At 59.6% G+C, this 23,644-nt stretch overlaps 1 protein-coding gene across 1 annotated transcript in view; it reads left to right on the top strand.

Annotated features, from left to right (window-relative positions):
* MED24 (mediator complex subunit 24) overlaps positions 1-23,388 on the top strand; it is a 36,449-nt gene extending 13,061 nt beyond the window's left edge. Inside the window, exons 3-25 of the mRNA XM_014957906.1 lie at positions 3,364-3,446; positions 4,579-4,617; positions 6,156-6,229; positions 9,637-9,860; positions 10,433-10,544; positions 10,967-11,117; positions 11,363-11,476; positions 12,124-12,171; positions 13,008-13,090; positions 13,450-13,536; positions 13,835-13,946; positions 14,552-14,694; positions 15,507-15,544; positions 16,140-16,222; positions 17,692-17,870; positions 17,984-18,083; positions 18,442-18,617; positions 19,211-19,345; positions 19,760-19,853; positions 20,384-20,483; positions 22,444-22,521; positions 22,687-22,835; positions 22,998-23,388. Of these exons, the coding sequence (XP_014813392.1) occupies positions 3,364-3,446; positions 4,579-4,617; positions 6,156-6,229; positions 9,637-9,860; positions 10,433-10,544; positions 10,967-11,117; positions 11,363-11,476; positions 12,124-12,171; positions 13,008-13,090; positions 13,450-13,536; positions 13,835-13,946; positions 14,552-14,694; positions 15,507-15,544; positions 16,140-16,222; positions 17,692-17,870; positions 17,984-18,083; positions 18,442-18,617; positions 19,211-19,345; positions 19,760-19,853; positions 20,384-20,483; positions 22,444-22,521; positions 22,687-22,835; positions 22,998-23,114 (2,519 nt within the window). The 3' untranslated portion in view covers positions 23,115-23,388. The remainder of the gene's footprint in view (positions 1-3,363; positions 3,447-4,578; positions 4,618-6,155; positions 6,230-9,636; positions 9,861-10,432; positions 10,545-10,966; positions 11,118-11,362; positions 11,477-12,123; positions 12,172-13,007; positions 13,091-13,449; positions 13,537-13,834; positions 13,947-14,551; positions 14,695-15,506; positions 15,545-16,139; positions 16,223-17,691; positions 17,871-17,983; positions 18,084-18,441; positions 18,618-19,210; positions 19,346-19,759; positions 19,854-20,383; positions 20,484-22,443; positions 22,522-22,686; positions 22,836-22,997) is intronic.
* The last annotated feature ends 256 nt before the right edge of the window (positions 23,389-23,644 follow it).

The raw sequence follows: 23,644 nt of genomic DNA on the forward strand, positions 1-23,644 counted from the left end.
CAGCCTGTGGTGGAGGGCTGGCCTCCAGGACACCCCAGCAGGGCTGAGATCACCACTGGCTGCAGCAACACATGCCAAAATGCTGGATTCACAGAATCATGGAGTGATTTAAGTGGAAAGGGACCTCAAAGGCCATTTAGTCCAACCCCCTTCCCTGGACAGGGACATTTTCAACTGAACCACGTTGCTCCAAGCCCCGTCCAACCTGCCCTTGAACCCCTCCAGGGGTGGGGCAGCCACAGCTTCTCTGGGCAACCTGGGCCAGGCTCTCCCCACCCTCACAGCAAAGAAGTTCTTCCCCAGATCTCATGTAAATCTTCTCTCCTTTCATTTAAAACTGTTCACCTTCATCCTATGGCTCCATTCCTTGATAAAAAGTCCCTCCCCAGCTTTCCTGGAGCCCCTTTAGGGACTGCAATGGTTCCGTAGGGCTCTGCCCCATCACCGCTCACCACCTGCCTGCACACAGGTTCTTGCTACCTGCCTCAGTTTCCCCCAACGTGAGGGATAACGTCCCCTCAGTGTGTCTCCCCAAAGGAGGGAAAAGCGCTGTGAAGGAGCCAGGTGCTGCCCCGAAGGCCACTTCCCACCCTCAGTTTTTGGGGTTTCTTTTCCTGTCCCTATTCAAGGGCGTTTGACACAAATCCCGCCAGGCGCTGGTACCTGCTGAGCGCCCCGGTTTAAAGATTTGCCAGGCTTTTATGCCAATTATAGAAACTTGTTGCTAGGTTGTGTGTTTTGGGTTTTTTTTGTTTTTTTTCTGTGCTGCAAACGCCTGTTTGCTGGATAAATAAACAGAGCCCTGCTCCAGGATTGCTGCACCAGGGGGATTTAAAGGGAAATAGCCCCGGCGCAGGCAGCAGCACTCCTTGCCCCTTTCTTCTGGCAGCGTCTGGCCCGTGGTGGTGGGTTTTGTCAAACCTCATGGCTGAGCTCCTCAGGCTGGGTTTGTCCCCATGGTCGTTGTCCCCATTGGAGCCCTCAATATAAGAAGGACATGGACCTGATGGAGCAGGTCCAGAGGAGGGCCACAAGGATGATCAGGGGGATGGAGCACCTCTGCTCCGAGGACAGGCTGAGGGAGCTGGGGTTGTTCAGCCTGGAGAAGAGGAGGCTCTGGGGAGACCTAATAGCAGCCTTCCAGTACCTGAAGGGGCTACAGGAAGGCTGGGGAGAGCCTGTTTAGAAAGGCCTGCAGTGACAGGACGAGGGGCAATGGCTTCAAGCTGGAGGGGAACAGATTTAGACTGGAGATGAGGAGAGGGTTCTTCACTGTGAGGGTGGTGGAGCACTGGAACAGGTTGCCCAGGGAGGTGGTTGAGGCCCCTTCCCTGGAGATATTCAAGGAGAGGCTCGACTGGGCAACCTGGTCTAGTTGGGGGTGTCCCTGCTGACTGCGGGGGGGTCGGACTAGATGACCTTTGGAGGTCCCTTCCGGCCTGGGCATTTCTATGACTCTATGATTCTATGATGTGCCCAGTCCCCACGGTGATGTGGGGCTGGAGGAGCCGAGCTGGAGCTGTGGGGCCTGGCTGTGGTGACAGATTTGCTCAGGGAGAGGCTGGGGGAGCTGGGGCTGGGAACGCAGCACTGGGGCATGCGGGGGATGGTTGGCTCGAGGGCCAGCCCTGCTGCTGGCCAGCTGGCCCCTGGGGCTCCCTGGTGCCTGTTCCCGGCCTGGCAGCTCCCGTTCTGCTCGTGGGGCGCTTGGTGTGGGCCCGTCTACGTATCCCCAAAAGCAGGGTGGCAGCTTTGTGCAGCCCGAGGCCAGGTCAGAGAGAATAAATCCCTGTGAGGCCACACCTCGAGTGTTGTGTCCAGTTTTGGGCACCTCAATCCAAGAGAGATCTGGAGGTGCTGGAGCGAGTGCAGAGGAGGGCAACGAATCATCACTCTCTACAACTCCGTGAAGGGACACTGTAGAGAGGTTGGTGCTGGTCTCTTCTCCCAGGTAATTAGTGACAGAACGAGAGGGAACGGCTTCAAGCTCCAACAGGGGAGGTTTAGACTGAACATTAGGAAGGAATTTTTCACCCAAAGAGTGGTCGGGCATTGGAACAGGCTGCCCAGGGAGGGGGTGGAGTCCCCATCCCTGGCTGTGTTTAAGGGCCGTTTAGATGCAGTGCTGAGGGACATGGTGTAGGGGAGGACTTTGTAGAGTAGGGGAGATGGTTGGACTCGATGATCCCAAGGGTCTCTTCCAACCTGAACCATTCTATGATTTCTCCTGGCCACTCCTCAGTGCCTCGTTAGCCCAGGCTTCGTTGGAGGGCAGCCCCTCTGCAGGGACAGGGAGGGAGCTGGGTCCCTCTCTCCCCGCTGCCGGGGGAGAGTCCTGACACCGACGCCGTCCCGGGCAGCAGGAGCGTTGTGCTGGGCACATGGAGAGGCTCTTCCTGAGGCCCCCGTGGCTGTAACAACCGCTGCCTCTCTCCACAGCCCTAGAGCTGTCCTTTCCCAAGCTCCTGCCTTTGAGATTTCAACTACAAAAGGAGCAGAAGCTGGCACGGGCTGCCAGGATCACGGCGGTGCCCAGCAAATCTATGCTGACACGTCTGCAGTGGGTAACAGCATGTGGCTGGCTCGTGTTGACACTCCCTGATTAGATGGGGAGGGGAAGGCTGCCATTAGCCTTCTGTCCTTGAGCTGAGATGCTTTTGGCCGAGGCCTGAGCCTTCGAGTGAGACCCAGGGAGTCTCCTGCTCCTCCTCCTCCTTGTCTTTGGGGCGACAACTTCCCAAAAGGCTTCCCAAATTCCCCCCTCTTGCATCTGGGCGCTTTGACCTACTTACAGCCCGTGCCGCAGCCCGGGGCCTGCTTTCAGGAGGTAGTTCCTGCGCTCTGCCATAGTTCAAATGGTCAATTAAAGGCTTGACTGAGCAGATAGGACGGGCAAGAGCCCCTCCAGCACCCGCGGGTCGGGGCTGGCAGGCAGCCGGCGGCAGGGAGGGCCAGACACACAGGGCTGGGCCCAGCAGAGAGGGGGCTGTCTGCCCCGGGTTCAGCCCCAGGTGCCGGAGTAAAAATCACTCGGTGGAGGATACAAGAACCTCCTGGGCAGGACGTGGGAGGGAGGGGAACGTGTTTGGAAAGCAGCAGGCACTGTTTCGGGGCCAGGGTGCCCGGGGAGAGCTGAGTTAGCAGGAGGCTCCTTGCTGCTGCCTGAATTATTTACCGGCTTTTGCCATCGGGGATTAGAAAGTTGTGGGATTTCAGTTAGTTTCAGGGAAGAGCGGTGCGGAGTCGCTGCGGTGAGCAGGATTTGTCCTTTGCCACTTGTCCTGCGGGGTGAGGGCAGAGCGTGCGTGTGTGTGTGTGTCCCCACACCTGTGTAACACGTTGGCCCCTCTCCTTTGCTTGCAGAGGCTCTTCTCGAGCAGGCGATGATCGGGCCGTCGCCGAACCCACTCATCTTGTCCTACCTGAAATACGCCATCAGCTCCCAGGTAACCACGCTCCCCGCGCCATCTCGCGCTGCAGATGCTGCTGGGTGTCACTTGGCAGTTTGCAGGTGGGCAAGGAACCCGGGGTGTGGAGCTGGTGGTGGGCAGACACCCCAAATCTCCCATCAGTGCCTCCCCAGGGCTTGGGTGGGCATTGGAGGGTTCAGCCCGAGCCAGGGGTGTTTCAGCAGGTCAAGGGAAGTCATTCTCCCCCTCTACTCTGCACTGGTGAGGCCACAACTAGAGTACTGCGTCCAGTTCTGGGCTCCCCAGTTCAAGAGGGACAGGGAACTACTGGAAAGAGTCCAGCGAAGGGCAACAAGGATGATTCAAGGATTGGAGCATCTCCCTTATGAGGAGAGACTGAGAGAGCTGGGACTCTTTAGTCTGGAGAAGAGAAGGCTGAGGGGAGACCTTATCAATGCTGACAAATATCTCAAGGGAGGGTTGAAGGAGGAGGGAGCCAGACTCTTTTCAGTGGTTCCCAGTGAGAGGACGAGGGGCAACGGGCACAAGTTGGAACAGAAGAGGTTCCACTCAAATATGAGGAGAAACTTCTTCCCAGTGAGGGTGGCAGAGCCCTGGAACAGGCTGCCCAGGGAGGGTGTGGAGCCCCTTTTTTGGAGATTTTCAAGACCCACCTGGATGCTCCTGAGTAACATGCTCTGACAAGCTCTAGGCAATCCTGCTTCAGCAGGGGAGTTGGACTAGATGATCTCTATGGTCCCTTCCAACTCTAAAATTCAGTGAAATTAAATCTCCTCTGCCCATCGCTCGTGGGGTGGGAATCTTTGCCCTCCGAGAGCCTTAAATCTCCTCTGCCCATCACTTGTGGGGTGGGAATCTTTGCCCTCCGAGAGCCTCGGCGCTCGCTGGGAGCTCTGCGCTTCCTCAGCGCGACGTTTTCGTATCGCCTCAAGTTTTGTGCGAAACGGAATCAGCCCTCACCTAAAAATGTCTGTTTGGATTTGTGCCGGGTCAGCGCCCCGGCCCCGTCTGTGGCGGTGACAGGCAGCCGGGGCCGTGCCCTGACCTTGCTGTTCCTCAGCAACCAGCCCCGCGCTGGCAAACATCACCCGCCGAACGCGCCGCCGCATCCCTTTTGTTTTGATTTTGTGGTTTGTTTTATTCCTAGATGGTGTCTTATTCCACCGTCCTGATGGCCATCAGCAAGGTACGGCTCCGGCAGGTGCTCTCTGAGGTTTTGTTTTTTTTTTTTCCCCTCTTTCCCTGTGACCCACGTATCCATTTCCCTCCCCACAACTCTCACCGAATATAGGTCAAGTGGAAAACGACATCCTCTGCTGAGTCAGCAGCGCTCAGACGGTGCAGATTAGTGCCCGAGTCGTTCCGTGTCCCGCTGGGGACAGGCTGCCAGGTCCCGCTCTGCTTTTGGGGACGGCTGTGGGTGTGAAAACCTCCTTCCCTCCCGTCGTGTGGGGCCTGGCAGGCTCCTGCCCCGCAGCGCCCTGTGTGTGTAAACCACGCCCCGGCTGCTGGAAAACCACATCCCTCTGTGGCCGGCGGCGTTGGCAGCGCCGTGGGGATCCGGAGCTGGCGATGGGGAAACACGGCGCCGCTCACGAGGGAGGGCTGCCAGCACCCGAGCCGTGCGGCTGTGGCCACCAGCCCGGCTTCCCACGGCTGCTCGGTGGCCCCGTGCCACTCGGGTGGGGGTCAACCCTCTGTGGCCACCTCTGCTCGGTGTTTGGGGCCTCTCTGGAAGGAGCCATAGCCTCCCCGCCGCAGCCCACCCTCCCCCGGCACTAGCCTTGTCAGGGCGATCTCTGGTCTGTGATGGTTGGACAAGATGATCTTTAAGGTCCCTTCCAACCTAGAAGATTCTGTGAAGGAAGAATAATTTAAGGGAGAAGAATTTCTTTCCTCCCACCTCCTCCTGGTTACTAGGGGACAGGAGGAAAAAAGCACTGGTAGCCACGCCGTGCCAGCGTTGTTTTGGGGTGAGCTTAGAGCTGTGCCATAAAGCCCCTGCGAGGGTGGGGATCCCTCCAGGGGGGTTCAGCACCCTTCTGGGCTGGTGGTCGTGATCCTAGGGGAGGGCAGAGCCAGTGTATGGCCGGCTGACATTGAGCATGGTGGCTCTGAACGGCACAAGCTCCTCACCATTCCCCCGGTTGTGCATGGCTGCCTGTTCTGGCAGGGTGGGCAGAAGAGCTGACCTTGACAGCCGAGGCTTCCTCCTTCAGATCAGCGTGGGCCCGAGAGCAGACCTGCGGGCTAGCTCCGGCCCGGCGGGGTGGCCCCATCTGCTCTGTGAGGAGGCGGGGAGCCACGCTTCTGCTGCCCGCCGCCCTCCCGGCCCCGCGGCCAGCCGGGCTGTTGGCGCTGCCAGCGCCGCCGAGCCGGGGGTGGGCACCGAGCCACGGCCGCGGCAAGGCAGCCGGCGGGGAGGGGGAGCTCAAGCCCCCGCCAACGTCTTGGGGAAGCTGCTGAGAAAACCCCAGCCTCGTTGCCTCCCCGTTTGCCGTGGCCCTGTTGCCTCCCGCGACCCCGGGAGGGCACGACCCGGCCGTCGGACAGTCCTGACCTAGTTCTCATTCAAGTGGCTGCTGGGCAGCTGCCAGGGCGAGCGTCCTGTGGCCGGCAGTGCCCTGCCCTGCCCGTGGAGGAAGGGGTTGTGTTTGTTTTCAGAGGTGCCTGGAGCCCCCTGGCAGCCCCCATCTGAAATCTTTCCTTGTTCTCCTCCTCTAGTTCGATGACTTCTCTCGGGACCTGTGTGTCCAGTCGCTGCTGGAGATCATGGACATGTTCTGCGACCGCCTCAGGTACGCTGTGGTCCTTCCAGCCCTGCTGCCGTGGCCCTGGGCTGTACCATGGGTCATATTGGGAGCCTGCAGGGCCCGGCTGAGCCCCAGATACTCACCCTGGCAGAGGGAGGCAGCTTTGCCCTCCAGCCTGTCCCTCGTTGCTGTCCCCCTCGGGCTGGGCTGCCACGTGAGGGCCAGCATGGGGAGAGCAGAGGGGAAACCCACTGACTTTGTGGGAAGCTGCAAGAAACCCCCATATTCTGGGATAAACACCTCTGCTCTGATATTCCAGTCTGGCTCAGGTGAATGGAGGGGGGTGTAAGCCCTGTGACCTGAGGATGTCTGTCCCCTCAGAGCATTTAATTTCTCTCCTGTGGCCTCTGCAGCTTCCCAGGGCCTCGGCTACACGTCCCTGTTTGCCAGCACTCACAGTCCTGCCTGCGCTGCCCCAGGCTCTCCAGGCAGCTGCCTTGTTTTGCTTCGTGCTCTTCCGCTGGTGTTGCAGGACCCAGGGGAGTCCAGACCATTCAGGCCACAAAAAAAAAACTTTTTTAGAAAGCTGGGAAATCTTCCTGTTAACCCCTGACTGACAGCCTCTTCTGGGAGGCTGGAACAGACAGCACGTGGCAGGGGGCAGCGGGAGAGGAGGAGGAGGAGGAGGGATGAAGGTAGCAGCTCTTCAATTACATGAAATGAAGCAGCAGCAATGAATATGCATCAGTCACAGATGTTGACAAGGAGCTGTTGCTGGCCAACTGCAGAGCCGGCCGCTTAATCCAGTCCTTGCCTAATCTGATCCTCTGCTTAATTTGATCAAAACTTCTGGCCCTGATGATTTGTGCATCAGGAGGGGAAAGCGCTCACCTCTCGCAGCGCATTGATCAACGCTGAGCCTCTCTTAGCAAGATAATTTGATTAGAGGCTTGGAAAGTTTCCCTGCGGTAGAGTGGCCAGAGAGGAGGCTGTGCTGGGGAGACTTTATTTCCCCTGGCACAGCGGGGATTCACAGAATCACAGAATCTTCTAGGTTGGAAGGGACCTTAAAGATCATCTTGTCCAACCGTCAACCTGACTGACAAAAATAGTCACCCACACAACAAACAAGGAGCATCATCACTAAACCATCCCTCCCAGCACTACATCAACCCGGCTTTTGAACACCTCCAGGGATGGAAAGGTGCTGGTAGCCACGCCGTGCCAGTGTTGTTTTGGGATGAACTTAGAGCTGTGCCATAAAGCCCCAGCGAGGGTGGGGATCCCTCCAGGGGGGCTCAGCACCCTTCTGGGCTGGTGGTCGTGATCCTAGGGGAGGGCAGAGCCAGTGTATGGCCGGCTGACATTGAGCATGGTGGCTCTGAACGGCACAAGCTCCTCACCATTCCCCCGGTTGTGCATGGCTGCCTGTTCTGGCAGGGTGGGCAGAAGAGCTGACCTTGACAGCCGAGGCTTCCTCCTTCAGATCAGCGTGGGCCCGAGAGCAGACCTGCGGGCTAGCTCCGGCCCGGCGGGGTGGCCCCATCTGCTCTGTGAGGAGGCGGGGAGCCACGCTTCTGCTGCCCGCCGCCCTCCCGGCCCCGCGGCCAGCCGGGCTGTTGGCGCTGCCAGCGCCGCCGAGCCGGGGGTGGGCACCGAGCCACGGCCGCGGCAAGGCAGCCGGCGGGGAGGGGGAGCTCAAGCCCCCGCCAACGTCTTGGGGAAGCTGCTGAGAAAACCCCAGCCTCGTTGCCTCCCCGTTTGCCGTGGCCCTGTTGCCTCCCGCGACCCCGGGAGGGCACGACCCGGCCGTCGGACAGTCCTGACCTAGTTCTCATTCAAGTGGCTGCTGGGCAGCTGCCAGGGCGAGCGTCCTGTGGCCAGCAGTGCCCTGCCCTGCCCGTGGAGGAAGGGGTGGTGTTTGTTTTCAGAGGTGCCTGGAGCCCCCCGGCAGCCCCCATCTGAAATCTTTCCTTGTTTTCCTCCTCTAGTTCGATGACTTCTCTCGGGACCTGTGTGTCCAGTCGCTGCTGGAGATCATGGACATGTTCTGCGACCGCCTCAGGTACGCTGTGGTCCTTCCAGCCCTGCTGCCGTGGCCCTGGGCTGTACCATGGGTCATATTGGGAGCCTGTGGGGCCCGGCTGAGCCCCAGATACTCACCCTGGCAGAGGGAGGCAGCTTTGCCCTCCAGCCTGTCCCTCGTTGCTGTCCCCCTCGGGCTGGGCTGCCACGTGAGGGCCAGCATGGGGAGAGCAGAGGGGAAACCCACTGACTTTGTGGGAAGCTGCAAGAAACCCCCATATTCTGGGATAAACACCTCTGCTCTGATATCCCAGCCTGGCTCAGGTGAATGGAGGGGGGTGTAAGCCCTGTGACCTGAGGATGTCTGTCCCCTCAGAGCATTTAATTTCTCTCCTGTGGCCTCTGCAGCTTCCCAGGGCCTCGGCTACACGTCCCTGTTTGCCAGCACTCACAGTCCTGCCTGCGCTGCCCCAGGCTCTCCAGGCAGCTGCCTTGTTTTGCTTCGTGCTCTTCCGCTGGTGTTGCAGGACCCAGGGGAGTCCAGACCATTCAGGCCACAAAAAAAAAACTTTTTTAGAAAGCTGGGAAATCTTCCTGTTAACCCCTGACTGACAGCCTCTTCTGGGAGGCTGGAACAGACAGCACGTGGCAGGGGGCAGCGGGAGAGGAGGAGGAGGAGGAGGGATGAAGGTAGCAGCTCTTCAATTACATGAAATGAAGCAGCAGCAATGAATATGCATCAGTCACAGATGTTGACAAGGAGCTGTTGCTGGCCAACTGCAGAGCCGGCTGCTTAATCCAGTCCTTGCCTAATCTGATCCTCTGCTTAATTTGATCAAAACTTCTGGCCCTGATGATTTGTGCATCAGGAGGGGAAAGCGCTCACCTCTCGCAGCGCATTGATCAACGCTGAGCCTCTCTTAGCAAGATAATTTGATTAGAGGCTTGGAAAGTTTCCCTGCGGTAGAGTGGCCAGAGAGGAGGCTGTGCTGGGGAGACTTTATTTCCCCTGGCACAGCGGGGATTCACAGAATCACAGAATCTTCTAGGTTGGAAGGGACCTTAAAGATCATCTTGTCCAACCGTCAACCTGACTGACAAAAATAGTCACCCACACAACAAACAAGGAGCATCATCACTAAACCATCCCTCCCAGCACTACATCAACCCGGCTTTTGAACACCTCCAGGGATGGTGCCTCAACCACCTCCCTGGGCAGCCCATCCCAATGGCTGAGAACCCTTTCAGTGAAAAATTTTTTCCTAATATCCAGCCTGGGCTGAGCGGGTTGAGATCTGCAGCAGACTGGGAGCACTGGGGATGTGGGTTTGGCTTCCCCAGCCTGCCCCGTTTCTGTACCTTGGTTTCTCTGGGCCCGGTAACCCGGCCCACGGTGAGCAGGGTCCCGTTTCTCTCCCCTTTCCCAGCTGCCATGGCAAAGCAGAGGAGTGCATCGGGCTCTGCCGGGCGCTGATGAGTGCCCTCAACTGGCTCCTGCGCTGCGCGGCCTTCTACGCCGAGAAGGTGAAGGAGGCGCTGGAGCAGGCGGCGGCGGAGAGCCAGCTCAAGATGTGTCTGGAGAGGCTGGGGAAGATGCTCAGCAGCACCAAGAACCGTGCCCTGATCCACATCGCGAAGCTGGAGGAGACGTGTATGTGTGGCTGTGGCTGCCCCTGCCTTGCCCCGTGGCACCCTCTGCCAGGGCTTGCTTCCTCCGAGCCGCTGCTGGCCCTGGGGACGTGGTGTCATTGCCACCTCTCCCTTCCCCCTGCCCAGCTCCTTGCCGCATTGTCCCTGCGGCTCCAAGCCCATCCATCTTCCAGCCCTGTTGCTGTAACCGTCTCCTCCCTGGCTCCGTGCCACCCTCTGCCCCCTCCCCTCCCTGCTGCCCTTGGAAGAGGAGCAGAATTAATATGAAGGCTGCGTGAGCTGTTCCTGGGCGCGCAGCGGGTCCTGCACTCCGCCGGCGTCCCTGGCACAGCCCCGCACCTTCCCCTCGGTGCCTGCACTTTGCCAAGAGGCTGTGCCAGGCTGAGCCTGGGACAGGAGCTGCTGGGTGGCACGTAGACCCTCGGCTTGGGTTTGCAGAGGTGCGCTGACTTCTGCTCACCGCGAGCCCCAGCCTCGGCAGGCTCTGCCATGGGCCTTGGAGCCAGCCTGCCCGGCTTCTCAGCGTGTCACTGTCCCTCCCTGCCCCACTGAATGTCTGCCCTCCCTCCCCAGCCTCCTGGAGTGCTGTAGAACAGTCCCTCCTCAAGCTGGGGGAGAACGTGAACAGCCTGGGCAACTCCACGCTGCGAAGCCGGGCCGATGACTGCATCTCCCTCATCAAGAGGTAGCTTTGTGTTGCTGTCTCTGCGGGCTGGGAGGGTAAAATGGGGCCAAGCCCTGCTCTGGGGCCAAGAGCCTGCTGGCTCCCTCCTCCCCTGTCCCTTCCCACCTCGGACACCTGCACCAGCTGTGGGCTGAGAGGCTCTGGGGTAGGAGAGGAGACAGGGCTAGTGGTGACTTGCTGTGAAGGAGTCTTACCCAGGGGTTGCTTCTCTGAGGTCCCTCACCATCCCTCAGCTCCTCTGGCCACACCAGAGCTGCCCTCCCTGCTCTGGATCCCCCTGGAGCTGCTCCCAGGGCCCTGCCCTAGAGAGATGTGGGACAGCAAGTGTCAGGGGCTTGGCTGGGAGAGGAGGATGGGACAGGAGGAGGAAGGATCTGTCCCTGCAAGGTTTCAGTGATCCTGTGCTGTCTTCTCCCACCCAGCATCCCCACCATGCTCTCCGTCCACTCCGAGCAGCTGAACAAGACCGGCTTCCCCACCGTACATGCCGTGGTGCTGCTGGAAGGGACCATGAACCTCACAGGAGAGACCCAGCCGCTGGTGGAGCAGCTGATGATGGTGAAGAGGATGCAGGTACAGAAGTAGCATCTTGTTCTCCTGCTCAGGGTGGCCTGGGGGCTGTGGGACCAGTGCCTTGCTGTAAGCTCTGCGCTCCGTACCTCCCCATACTGATCCTGGTCCAAGGGTATGGGCGCAGCTGCAGGGAGCAGCAGGAGCCCATCAACACCTTCACAGGGGGCTCGGGGTTTGGCTCTGGTTGGGGGAGGCACTTTTGTTGCCTTTCCAGCACTGGAGCATTTTGTCTGTGTGCCCCACAGCGCATCCCCTCCCCGCTCTTCGTGCTGGAGATCTGGAAGGCCTGTTTTGTGGGCCTCATCGAGTCCCCCGAGGGCACGGAGGAGCTGAAGTGGACAGCCTTCACCTTCCTGAAGGTAGGGCCCAGCCCCACAGCGAACGCAGTGCTTCCAGCCCTGGCTCTGCTGCTGCCTTTTCCCTGCCTGCCCCTGCTGAGTGCTGAGCCCTGGCAGGGCAATCGCTTCTTCTCTCCCACAGCGTGGCCCTCGGGGTCCCCCCACACCCCAGCTGAGCCTGCAACAACCCTCCTCCAACCCGCTGAACATCAGCTTTGCTGTCCAGGCCTTCTTTTCAGCCCAGCCCCACTTTGTTTTTGCGTTTTTCGGGATGGTATGAGGGGAAAATCGTGGTGCCACAGCAGCCTCGGGGCCTGCGCTCCCACAGCTCAGCGGTGGGCAGCCCCGGAGCAGTCTGCTTCCCCTCCTTTCTTTGTGCCAGACAAAGGGGATCTGCGTGTAATTTCAGGCCTGAGACGTGTCCCCTGCCTGGCTGTGGGGAGGGTGGCCGTGCCCTGTGGCTCCCCGTGGTGCTGGAAGGACCCTGCAGAGGGAAGGGCAGGGGCACAAAGTCCTCTGGGCGCAGGGGCTGCTCCAGAAACGCTCCTTTCCCCGGGCTGGAAACACGCAGGGGTGTTTGGTGTGGCTGCTCCCCGTGTTCCTGGGAGGTCCTGACTGGGGAATGGGGTCTGCCTCCATCAGTCAGAGCCACCCTCTGTGTCTTTCAGATCCCCCAGGTCCTGGTTAAACTCAAGAAGTATCCCCAAGGGGAGAAGGTGAGTCTCGAGGGCCAGCGGTTGGAGCTGTTGGCCGCGTTGTGCGCGCCACGGAGCTGTGTTTGTCACAACGGTGCTGGTCCCTGGCCAAAGCTGCATGGGGGTGACTGGGGTAGGAAATGGCCTATTTCATAGAATCATAGAATCATTGAGGTTGGAAGAGACCCTTGGGATCATGGAGTCCAACCATCTCCCCTACTCTACAAAGTCCTCCCCTACACCATGTCCCTCAGCACTGCATCTAAACGGCCCTTAAACACAGCCAGGGATGGGGACTCCACCCCCTCCCTGGGCAGCCTGTTCCAATGCCCGACCACTCTTTGGGTGAAAAATTCCTTCCTAATGTTCAATCTAAACCTCCCCTGTTGGAGCTTGAAGCCGTTCCCTCTCGTTCTGTCACTAATTACCTGTGAGAAGAGACCAGCACCAACCTCTCTACAGTGTCCTTTCAAGTAGTTGTAGAGAGTGATGAGGTCTCCCCTCAGCCTCCTCTTCCTCATACTAAACAGCCCCAGCTCCTTCAGCCGCTCTTCATATGATTTGTCTTCCAGGCCCTTCACTAGTTTCGTTGCCCTCCTCTGCACTCGCTCCAGCACCTCGAGATCTCTCTTGGATTGAGGTGCCCAAAACTGGACACAACACTCGAGGTGTGGCCTCCCCAGTGCTGAGTCCAGGGGCACAATCACCTCCCTACTTCTGCTGGTCACACTATTTCTAATACAAGCCAGAATGCCATTGGCTTTCTTTTCTTTCCCAACAATCTTCCTCTAAGGGAGCGGGCGGCGTGGGGGGGGAAGGTGGGCTCCGAGCTGAGCGCTGGGCTTTGGGCTTTGCAGGACTTCACCGAGGACGTGAACTGTGCCTTCGAGTTCCTGCTGAAGCTGACCCCGCTGCTCGACAAAGTGGATCAGCGATGCAAGTGAGTGCTGGCTGTGCACGGGGCCCACCTGCAGCACCACGAGCCTGTGGCCACTCTGTGTCACAACCACCCCGTCCTCTCTGCTCCTGGCGAGGCTTTTTATAGTTTCTGATCCAATTCCTTCTTCCTTCTGTGATTCCTGAACCTGCCAAATGAGCGAGGCAGTGAGTGTCTGACAGCTGAACAGTGTTTTGGTGATGCTGTGTGATATCTGGGGCTGCTTTTGGCCCTGAAGCAGCCTCAGAGGGTGGGTGCGGGGCCAGGAGGGCAACCCAGGAGTGCCCCTTGCCCCGCAGCACCACCCCGGGCAGCAGGAATGCTGTCCCTCGGGGTAACACTCTCCTCTCTCTCTCTTTCAGCTGTGACTGCATGGATCTGCTCCTGCAGGAGTGCAGCAAGCAGGGGCTGCTTTCAGAGGCCAACATGGACAACCTGATTGACAAACGGTACAGCCCCCTCAAAAATCTGGGTAAAAGAGTGGGGTTGGAGCACCTTGTCTTGCCATCCTTGCTGGGGGGGAGCAGAAAGGACCAGCTGTGATGGCACTGGCTGTCCTGCAGCTGGGACACCGTGGCCTGGAGGGACGAGGCTTTGCTTCCAGTGACAGATTGAGGAAAAGTCTGTCCTCTGGGAGTGGCAGCTGTTACTGGCCTGAGGTGGTGGCCTTTCCTCGATGGTGGAGATGGGTGGGAGGTGGCTGAGGGCAGGGCAGGGTGAGGAATTCCTGCTCGCTGGCTTCCCCAGGGCAGCGGACAGAGAACACGCCCCGCACTTGAAATCGGCCGAGAACGCCAACATCCAGCCAAACCCAGGGCTCATCCTGAGGGCCGAGCCCACTGTCACCAACATCCTGAAGGTGAGTCCCCTCACACATCCGTGCTGGGCAGGCCAGTCTCAGCCCCAGAGCCTGTTTCCAGCAGCACCGGTCTCACCAGGCAGCCGGGGTGGTCGGGACGTGCCTGATCTCCCCCTGTGATGGGGTGGAGGAATCACTCTCAGCTTTGTTTCTCTGCTGTGGGCACCAGGAGCTCCTCTCCTCCTTCCCAGGAAGGTGGAGGAGCCATCAGGTGGCTTGTTGCTGTCAGTGCCAGCAGCCTGAGCCCAGCCAGCTCTGCCTGTCCTGCTCCCAGCCACTTCCCTGCACGCATCTCCCCCCATCCCTGGGGACTCCCCCCATCCTTGCATCGCTCTGTTGCCTGCTGAGCAGGAGAGGATGTTTTGCTGCTGGTTTTGCTGCCCCGGTGCCCTGCAGCTCTCCCCTGTGCTGTGCCCTGTGGTGCCAGGGGCACAGAGGGCTCCATCCCCACACTCCCTGAGCCCTGGGGGTCCCTGCTCACTGAGGCCTCACGGGACAGCTCTGGCAGCCGATCAATTCTGCCCCCACGGTCATGATTTTACTGCTGCCTGTGACACACATTCCCTGTGACTTCTCTTCCCTCTATTTATTTTTTTTTTTTGCAGACCATGGATGCAGATCACTCCAAGTCCCCCGAGGGTTTGCTGGGGGTCTTGGGTCACATGCTGTCAGGGAAGAGCCTGGACTTGCTGCTGGCAGCGGCCGCGGCGACGGGCAAGCTGAAATCCTTCGCTCGGAAGTTCATCAAGTGAGTGTCCACCTGGACAACACTGTCCCTGGTCACTGGTGGGGCTGGGGTGAGTGGGCAGCCCCCCAAGCTACCCCCTAGATAGGACTGGATGTGCCTCTGTCCCAGTGTTTCTGCAGCACTGGATCCAGCAGAGCCCTTGGGAGAGCTGGGGTCTTGGGAGACCGCGCCCCTCAGCACCCCATCTCCGTTGCTTCTGCATGAACAGGGCAGAGGATCAAAGTTGGGCTGGTTTAAGGGTATTAAGAGAACTGAAAGCACTGGCACAGCCTCCCACCCAGGGCTCTCCCGTGTGTGCCTTCAGTCCCCAGGCACCCGTGTCCTGGTGAGAGCACACACAACCAACACTCATGGGGCTGCGGGGTGTGATTCCTCCAGCGGGGAAGCCTGGGGCAGCCCAAAACATGCCAACCTGGCTGGGTTCACCATGCTCACTCTGTTTGGGGGGTTTGTACCACTGCAGTACAGAGAGGGAAACGCTCAGAAATCCCCAGGCACACGCTCAGAAATCCCCAGGGAGCCGGGCAGAGCCAGCTCCGGCGAGAGGACGGTGCTCGAAGCCGGCTGGGCGTGGGGAAAAGCAGCGTTGCTGGACCTGTTTTGCTGCAGGGGAGCAGAGGGAGGGAGGAGGTGGCTCATCCCCTGCTCTGCCGGAGGGTGTCTGCGGATCCGGGCCCCGCTTCGGTCTCTCCTCCATGCTGGGTGCTGGGATGGGGGGCAGGAAGGGGTCTGCAGGCCCTGTCTCAGGGATGGGAAGGCACCCGTTTCATGTGGTGATAAGGCTTCACCGTGGCTCTCTCTGCCCCCTCCAGGCTGAATGAATTCACGAAGCAGATCAATGGAGAAGGCCGTAAGTGCGAGCACATCCCTGCGTGGGGCAGTTCGAGCCGTGCTCCCCCCTCTGCCACGTGCTGGGACGCTGTGGGGCCCGGCTGGATTAAGCTGGGGGGGGACGTGGCTGAGTGCCATCGGGGATCTGGTCTCCTGGGGACCCACTGCCCTCACGTGTGGCACATCCATCCCGAATGCGGGGTGCTCCCTGCTTGTGGGGGGCTCCCTGTCCCAGCCCACGGGGCCCCTCATGACCGGCCCTGCCCCGGCTCCCTCCCTGGAAGGGGTGATGTGTCAGCACAGAGCCCCAGATAAGGACTCTGCATTTTGTGTGTGATGAAACTCACCGAGTGCTCTGACCTTCCACGGTGCCGGGGGGAGCCTGGGGACGGGCTGGGGCTGCCTGATGGGAGGCCAAAGCCATTTTGGGGGCTCCAGCAGAGGCAGACGGGGTGGAGGGGGGCACTTGGCACATCCCTTGGAGCCCCTGTTCACGCATAACCACTTTGAGGGTTAGAAAAGCTGCCTGGGGGGCAGCAGGGCTGAGAGGGCTCCTGCCTGCCTCCTTGTACCGAGGCTGGGGAGCCCCAAGGTCTTTGTTTCTCCTCCCTCAGCCAAAGGAGCCCCCGTTCGGGCCCTGCTCTTCGACATCTCTTTCCTCATGCTGTGCCATGTGGCCCAGACCTACGGCTCCGAGGTAAGCCCTGTGAGCTCTGCCGACGCGCCGCAGCCTGCCAGCCTCCTCTAGTGGCCAGCCTGCCACCACCACCACCGTCCCCACGGCCACCCCAACGCCTGGGGTGAAGCCCCCCAGTGCCTTTGACCTTGTGTAGGTAGAAATCCATCCCTGCAGGGTCTGTTGGTGCCAGGCGATGGAGCAGGGGTGGCCGTAGCCTCCCTGAGGGCTTTGCTTGTGCTCCCTTTATGGTATCGTGGTATCAGTGGGAGCACTGCTCTGATCTCACCGGGCTTTTCCCAGTGTTTCCCCTCTGGTTTGGTGCTGGTTGGCCCGGGGGGGGGGCCCACACAACCCAGTTGGGCATCAGCCCTCCCCCATAAGAGGAGGAACTTGCAGCCCCAGCTCAGGAAACGGTACTTGGGTTGCCTGAAAACGTTCCAGGTTTCGACATCTGCGCGTGTCGGGAGGCGAAACGATACCGAAACACCAGGAACAGGGAGAGGGAGGGAAAGGGGGGGTGGAGGGGGCCTGCCCGGCGATCCCTGGGGAGTGGGGAGGGAGGGGGGGTCCTGGCTGGAGACAGCCCAGAGCGGACGTGCGATGAGGTCTCATCCCCCCAGCCCGGCTCGGAGCCACTTTCCTGACCAGCTGCTGCTGAACAGATGTGCAAAACTTATTTTTTTTTGGACAAAAATAGTGTCCCTGGGGTGATGGTGAGCTGGAGGGAGGAAGCAGCGTGCGGGATTCCCAGCTCGTGTCCCCCTCGGGAGCCCTCCCAGCTGGCTGCCAGCTGGACTCTGCACCCCGATCCGGTGCTGGGGACCCTGAGCTCAGCTCGGCAGGCAGGGGACAAGGGATTCTGGGCAGGACGTGGTGACCCCGCTGCCATGCACACAGCCCCTCGGGACTGGTCCTGTCCTGGCATCTCCCTGAGGGAAGCCACTGGAGTGCTGCTCTGAGATGGGCCGTGGTCTCTTGGGGAGTCCTGTGGTAGAGGGGGGGAAATCACAGCCCCCACAGGCTGGGAAACAAAGCCTTACTGGGGGGTGGTGACCAGTGCCTTACTGGGTGGTGATGACCAACCAGTGCCTTACTGGGTGATGGCAAACACCTACCTGTCTGTGCAGGCCACAGGGCGGCGCTGTTCCCCTGGCCACGAGCACCCCAGGGTGGGAGTCCCTCCCCAAGTCTGACCAGTGCCTTACTGGGTGATGATGACCAACCAGTGCCTTACTGGGTGATGTGGTGATGACCAACCAGTGCCTTACTGGGTGATGGCAAGAGCTTACCTGTCTGTGCAGGCCACAGGGTGGCGCTGTTCCCCTGGCCACGAGCACCCCAGGGTGGGAGTCCCTCCCCAAGTGGGGGTTCCCAGCAGAGTGGGGGTCCCTCTAGGTGGGAGTTCCCGGCAGGGTTGGGGGGGGTCTCTGGCAGGGTCTCTGTGGGATGCAGGCCGTGTGACAGTCCCTGTGCTGGTTCCCCTCCAGGTGATCCTGTCGGAGTCGAGCCCAGCGGGCGAGGTGCCCTTCTTTGAGACCTGGATGCTGACCTGCATGCCCGAGGAGGGCAAGATCCTCAACCCCGACCACCCCTGCTTCCGCCCCGACTCCACCAAGGTGGAGTCCCTGGTCGCCCTCCTCAACAACTCCTCCGAGATGAAGCTGGTGTAAGAGCTCACCCTGCCAGGCTGGGGCAGATCAGGAGAGGAGCCCCCACCCCATTTTCCTTGGCCCTATGGCTGCTCTGAACAAATGCCTGACCCTCTCTCTTCCCTGGCAGGCAGATGAAGTGGCATGAGGCATGTCTGAGCATCTCGGCTGCCATCCTGGAGATCCTCAACGCTTGGGAGAATGGTGTCCTCACCTTTGAGTCGATCCAGGTGGGCCTGGTGGGAGGATGGTGTGGGGCAGAGTAGGGGCATGGGCACACCCTTGTGTCCCGAGGAGGGGCCAAAGCTTCAGCAGGGTGAGGGTCCCCTGTCCTCCTGCCCTGAAGGCTCCTGCAGCCACTGTGGAGCTCCCTGGCTCCTTTTTGACTTGGGTGGGGAACTGATGTGGCTCCAGCCCCTTGATGCTGCTCCGTTGGTGGCAGTGGGGCTGGCAGGGACAGGTTCCACCCTGTGGAGGAGAGAGGGGCTTGGACCCTGCAATCATGTCCCAAGGCCCTGGGAAGCGACGCTGAGATAAAGCCTGTGCATCCCCAGGTCTGTGCTCATCTACTTCCATCTCTTCTCCTAGAAAATCACAGACAACATCAAGGGGAAGGTGTGCAGCATGGCGGTGTGTGCGGTGGCCTGGCTGGTGGCCCACGTCCGCATGCTGGGCTTGGATGAGCGGGAGAAGTCCCTGCAGATGATCCGGCAGTTGGCTGCCCCCCTCTACGGCGAGAACACCCTGCAGTTCTACAACGAGCGGTGAGTTCCAGTGCACCAGGCCCTGTGTCCTGCCATCTCCTGCCCTTCTTTTCACTCCTTGGGGCCTGTGTGACCCCATCATAGAATCATAGAATGGTCTAGGTTGGAAGAGACCCTTGGGATCATGGAGTCCAACCATCTCCCCTACTCTACAAAGTCCTCCCCTACACCATGTCCCTCAGCACTGCATCTAAATGGCCCTTAAACACAGCCAGGGATGGGGACTCCACCCCCTCCCTGGGCAGCCTGTTCCAATGCCCCATCACTCTTTGGGTGAAAAATTCTTTCCTAATGTTCAGTCTAAACCTCCCCTGTTGGAGCTTGAAGCCGTTCCCTCTCGTTCTGTCACTAATTACCTGTGAGAAGAGACCAGCACCAACCTCTCTACAGTGATGAGGTCTCCCCTCAGCCTCCTCTTCCTCACACTAAACAGCCCCAACTCCCTCAGCCGCTCCTCATACGATTTGTTTTCCAGCCCCCTCACCAGCTCCGTTGCCCTCCTCTGCCCTCGCTCCAGCACCTCCAGATCTCTCTTGGATTGAGGTGCCCAAAACTGGACACAACACTCGAGGTGTGGCCTCCCCAGTGCTGAGTACAGGGGCACAATCACCCTGCCTGGACATGCCACAGCTGACACTGACCCTGCTGGGTCACATCCTGCCCAACCTGCTGACGGACTCCTCCAAGTGGCACACCCTCATGGACCCGCCAGGAAAGGCTCTGGCCAAGTAAGACCCTGGACCCACGGGCAGGGGTGTCCTTGGGGGTGGGTGGGCTGTTTTGGGGAGATGGGGAGATGCTCCGTGCTGGGATGGGGATCCCAGACACCCGGTTCCCTGGCTGGTATCCTGCATCCTGTTCCTCTCACAGAGGGGATGACTTGTGATGTCCTGGAGCACACCCTGGCCTCTGCCATCTTCTCTTGCCTGCGTGCTGTCATCTGTGTGGGCTGGATGCTCCGTGCTGGGAGGGGGATCCCAGACACCCAGTTCCCCAGCTGGTGTCCTGCACCCCGTTCCTCTCACGAAGTAGGGGACTTGGATGTCCTGGAGCATGCTCTGGCCTCTGCCATCTTCCCTTGCCTGCGTGCTGTCATCTGTGTGGGCTGGCAGCACCTGGCAGTGTCCCTGCTCTGTCCCCAGGCTCGCCGTCTGGTGTGCCCTGAGCTCCTACTCCTCCCACAACAAGGGCCAAGCCTCCACCAGGCAGAAGAAGAGGCACCGAGAGGATATTGAGGTGCATCTGGTGTGGAGCTGGGTTTGGTTGGAGGCTCTTTGTGCACAAGAGTGGGCAGTGTCTGGGGGGGGGGGGGGGGGGGGGGGCGGGTGGGGAGCTGAGGCCGGGTTCTGTGGGCTGACTGAGGTTCTTTGACCTTAAAATGCAGGTTTTCTTTTCTCTTTTCTGGGGAAGGGGACCTGTAATGAGATGGTCTGTATGTGATTGGCCCAGACTGAGATGCTCTGGGTGAACAGAGATGGTAGCCCTGGGCCGTGGGGCTGTGCAGAGCCAAGGTTGGGTCATCAGCCCTGGGGAGGAGGGCCAGAATGTCCCCTCAGAGAGGGGCTGGTGGGGCTGAACCCCCTTCTTTCTCTTTTCTGGGGAAGGGGGCCTGTAATGAGATGGTCTGTATATGATTGGCCCAGACTGAGATGCTGTGGGTGAACAGAGATGGTAGCCCTGGGCCATGGGGGGGTCATCAGCCCTGGGGAGGAGGGCCAGAGAGGGGCTGGTGGGGCTGAACCCCCTTTGCTCCCCCTTCCCCCCAGGATTACATCAGCCTCTTCCCTCTGGACGACACACAGCCCTCCAAGCTGATGCGCCTGCTCAGCTCCAACGAGGAAGACTCCAACATCCTCTCCAGCCCCAGTAAGTGTGGGTGGGAGGGTGTCTCCTGGGGGTGGCACTGAGCTGCCTATCTGCTCTTTTTGGGATGTAAGATACGTATTGGCACAAAAAAGCTTCTCTTCCCAAGCTGGCCAGGTGAAGATTTAGAGTGCTCAAGTGTTTTGCTGTTGCCCTGGAGCTTTCACACCTTAGAAAAGGTCAAACTCTTCATTTCTCTGGTCAGAACAACTTAGGAAAGGGGATGAGGTGACACCTTCCCTCCATGACATTACCACCCAACCCAGTCCATTGCACAGGGGGGGTCTGGAGGAGGTTTTGTCAGAGCTTTTTCACCCCCAGCCAGTCCTCGTGGGCCCGAAGAGCTGCTGTGCTGCAGCAGGAGGTGACACTCCTGATGTCTGTGCCTAAATCCTGACATTCCAGTGCCGTTAACGAGGCAGCGAGCGGAACCGATGAGTCCCTGCAGTCACGTCCGTGCTGTGGGTTGTGACAGTTGTGGCAGGACGTGCTGGGGGGGTGTCCAAGGTGCCCTCAGGCTGCAGCGGGTGCTGTCACGGCTCCCACATACGTCTGGACTCCTGGGCAGTGAGTCAGGAGGCTCCTTGGTCATTGTTTCTCCCGATGCTCTTGTCCTAAGTTGCTCTTTGTTTGTTAGTTTTCAACCCATCCATCAACCTGTGGTTTTTCTTAGTTTCATTACTGTTGAAATACGGGGTTTTCCCTTTATTTCACTATCTTTTTTTAACTTTTGAGGCAGTCCCACCTCTTTCCAGTGACATTCAGGACTTTTTTTGGGCTGTTTGCTGCAGTGATGTGGAAACGCTGCTTCCTGCAGCAGCCACGTAACTCATGTGATTCCATGAGAAAAGTGTGGGAGGGCTTGCTTTTTTTTTTTTTGGGGGGGTGAGCATCCTCAGCGCAGCACAAGGTGGGTGCTGCTGCTTTTGGCAGTGGCTGTGTCCTGTGGGGTCCACACAAGAGCTCTCCCAGGAGATTCCCATCCCGTTGGACCGGAGGTGGCCCAGTTCCTCTCCCCCAGGAGCACCCAGCAGCGCTCCAGTTTGGGTGGGATACATCCCTTTGCTCTGTCCTGGGATTTGCTGCTGGTTTGGTGGACGTGCCTCAGCTCTGGTAGCTAAATTGTACCCGGAGAGTGAGAACTGAGTGCTGCTGTGCAGCTGTTGAACATCTGGCTGGCTCCACCAGGATGTGCGGGGCGCGCTTGGCCGGGGCAGAGCCTGGTTCTGCTCCTCTCCCCCTCGTGACGTTGCATTAACTCTGCTCGTGCCCTCCTGGAGCGTCAGGGACGAGTCATGGCTGCAATTAAAAAGTGAGCAGGGAGCAGAGTCACGGTCTCACTCACGCTTACCCTTTGGAGATGCCATTCCACTTGGTCAGACTCAATCTGGCTTGTGCAAGAGCCAAGTGTCCCACCCCACGAGCAGCAGTGGCAGCGTGTGGAGCCCTCCCCCTGGGCTCCTGTGCTCTGTCACGCCTGGGGCATGCGTGGGCTTGTGCAAGGGATGGTGACCGGGGCAGAGACCATCCCTGCTGCTGTGGAACATGGGAAGTTCCATTCAAATATGAGAAAAAAACATTTTTACGGTGAGGGTGACAAAGCACTGGAACAGGCTGCCCAGGGGGGCCGTGGAGTCCCCTTCTCTGGAGATCTTCAAGACCTGCCTGGATGCTCCTGAGTGATGTGCTCTGGGCGTTCCTGCTTTAGCAGGGGAGTTGGACCAGATGATCTCTAGAGGTCCCTTCCAACTCTGACAATTCCATGATCCCTCTGCTCCTTTGGGTACAGGGGGTGACAAGGACCACGGTCCAAACCTCTCCAGCTCCACAGGGTGGTTAGGGCAAAGCCCATCCTGGAGCCCAAGGACTGGGTGAGCTGGAGCTGGCCAGAGTGGGCACCTGAGGGGGCCAAGAGGCCGTTGTAGCCTCCCCCCAGCCTGACACATGTTCTCCTTCCCAGCAGATCGCTCGATGAGCAGCTCACTCTCTGCCTCCCAGCTCCACACCGTCAGCATGAGGGACCCTCTGAACAGGGTGCTAGGTAATGGTGGGGGGCTGGCTCTCCTCAGCAGCCAGACCTGGCCGTGGGGTCAGATCCAGCCATGCTGAGACACTGGCTGGGGCCCTGTCCCCTGTGCAGGAGGCTTGGGCCACCCCCAGCCTCCCTGAACCCGCCTGGCTTTTTGATATTCCCCTCTCTCTGCAGCGAACCTCTTCCTGCTCATCTCTTCCATCCTGGGGGCTAAGACAGCTGGTACCCACACCCAGTTTGTCCAGTGGTTCATGGAGGAGTGTGTGGACTGTCTGGAGCAGGGCAGCCGAGGCAGCATCCTCCAGTTCATGCCCTTCACCATGGTGAGTCCCTTGGCTGTCCCTTGGGGTCCTTCTCCCCTGGTCATGGGGGTGTTTTGGGGCACTGCTCCCTTGGGACGGATGGGTTCCTCTTGGGGAGTCCCACTGCCTGGCTCGGGTGGCTTTTGGGAGTTATCTACGTTTCTCCTCTCTCTCTCTGGGCAGGTTTCGGAGCTGGTGAAAGTGTCCACCATGTCCAGTCCCAAAATTGTCCTGGCCATCACGGATCTCAGCCTGCCCCTGGGCCGCCGCGTGGCTGCCAAGGCCATCGCTGCCCTGTGAGCGGGTCACTCCCTTCTGCCGTGCAGGAGAGGGCAGCTGCTGGGAGAACCAGCACAACCTGGATACTGGGCTGGCACTGGGAAGCCCGGGATGGTCTCTCTGTCACTGGAGACTCAGCCTGGCCCTGCTGGGGGGCTGCTTCCTTCCCCCTTCAGCCTCGTGATGAGTTTTTGGGGGCTGTTTCCCTCCCCCTTCAGCCTCGCAATGGGTTTTCGGAGACCGAGACAAACCCCTTCCTTTTTTTTTTTTTTTTTTCTATGATTAATTCAGTCCTTTTCTAGAACCAGGCTTTGCTTCATTTCTGTTTCGTTTCCTGGCTGCGGCCCTGGGGCTCCCCAAAACCCTCATCTCGGGGTGAGCTGGATGGTGGAGGTGATGGGGAAAGTAGGTGGCTGAGACCTGTGCTGGGCAGAGGAGGGATGTTTTGTCCCCAACGTGCTCCTTTTGTCCCCAACGTGCCTGCACTGGCCCTGGAGAAGGTGGGGAGGGCGATGAGCTGCCGGGGATGCTCCGTTTGGGAGCTGCAGATG

Source organism: Calidris pugnax, unplaced genomic scaffold (genome assembly GCF_001431845.1).
Source record: "Calidris pugnax isolate Ruff unplaced genomic scaffold, ASM143184v1 scaffold337, whole genome shotgun sequence".
Lineage (NCBI taxonomy): Eukaryota > Metazoa > Chordata > Aves > Charadriiformes > Scolopacidae > Calidris > Calidris pugnax.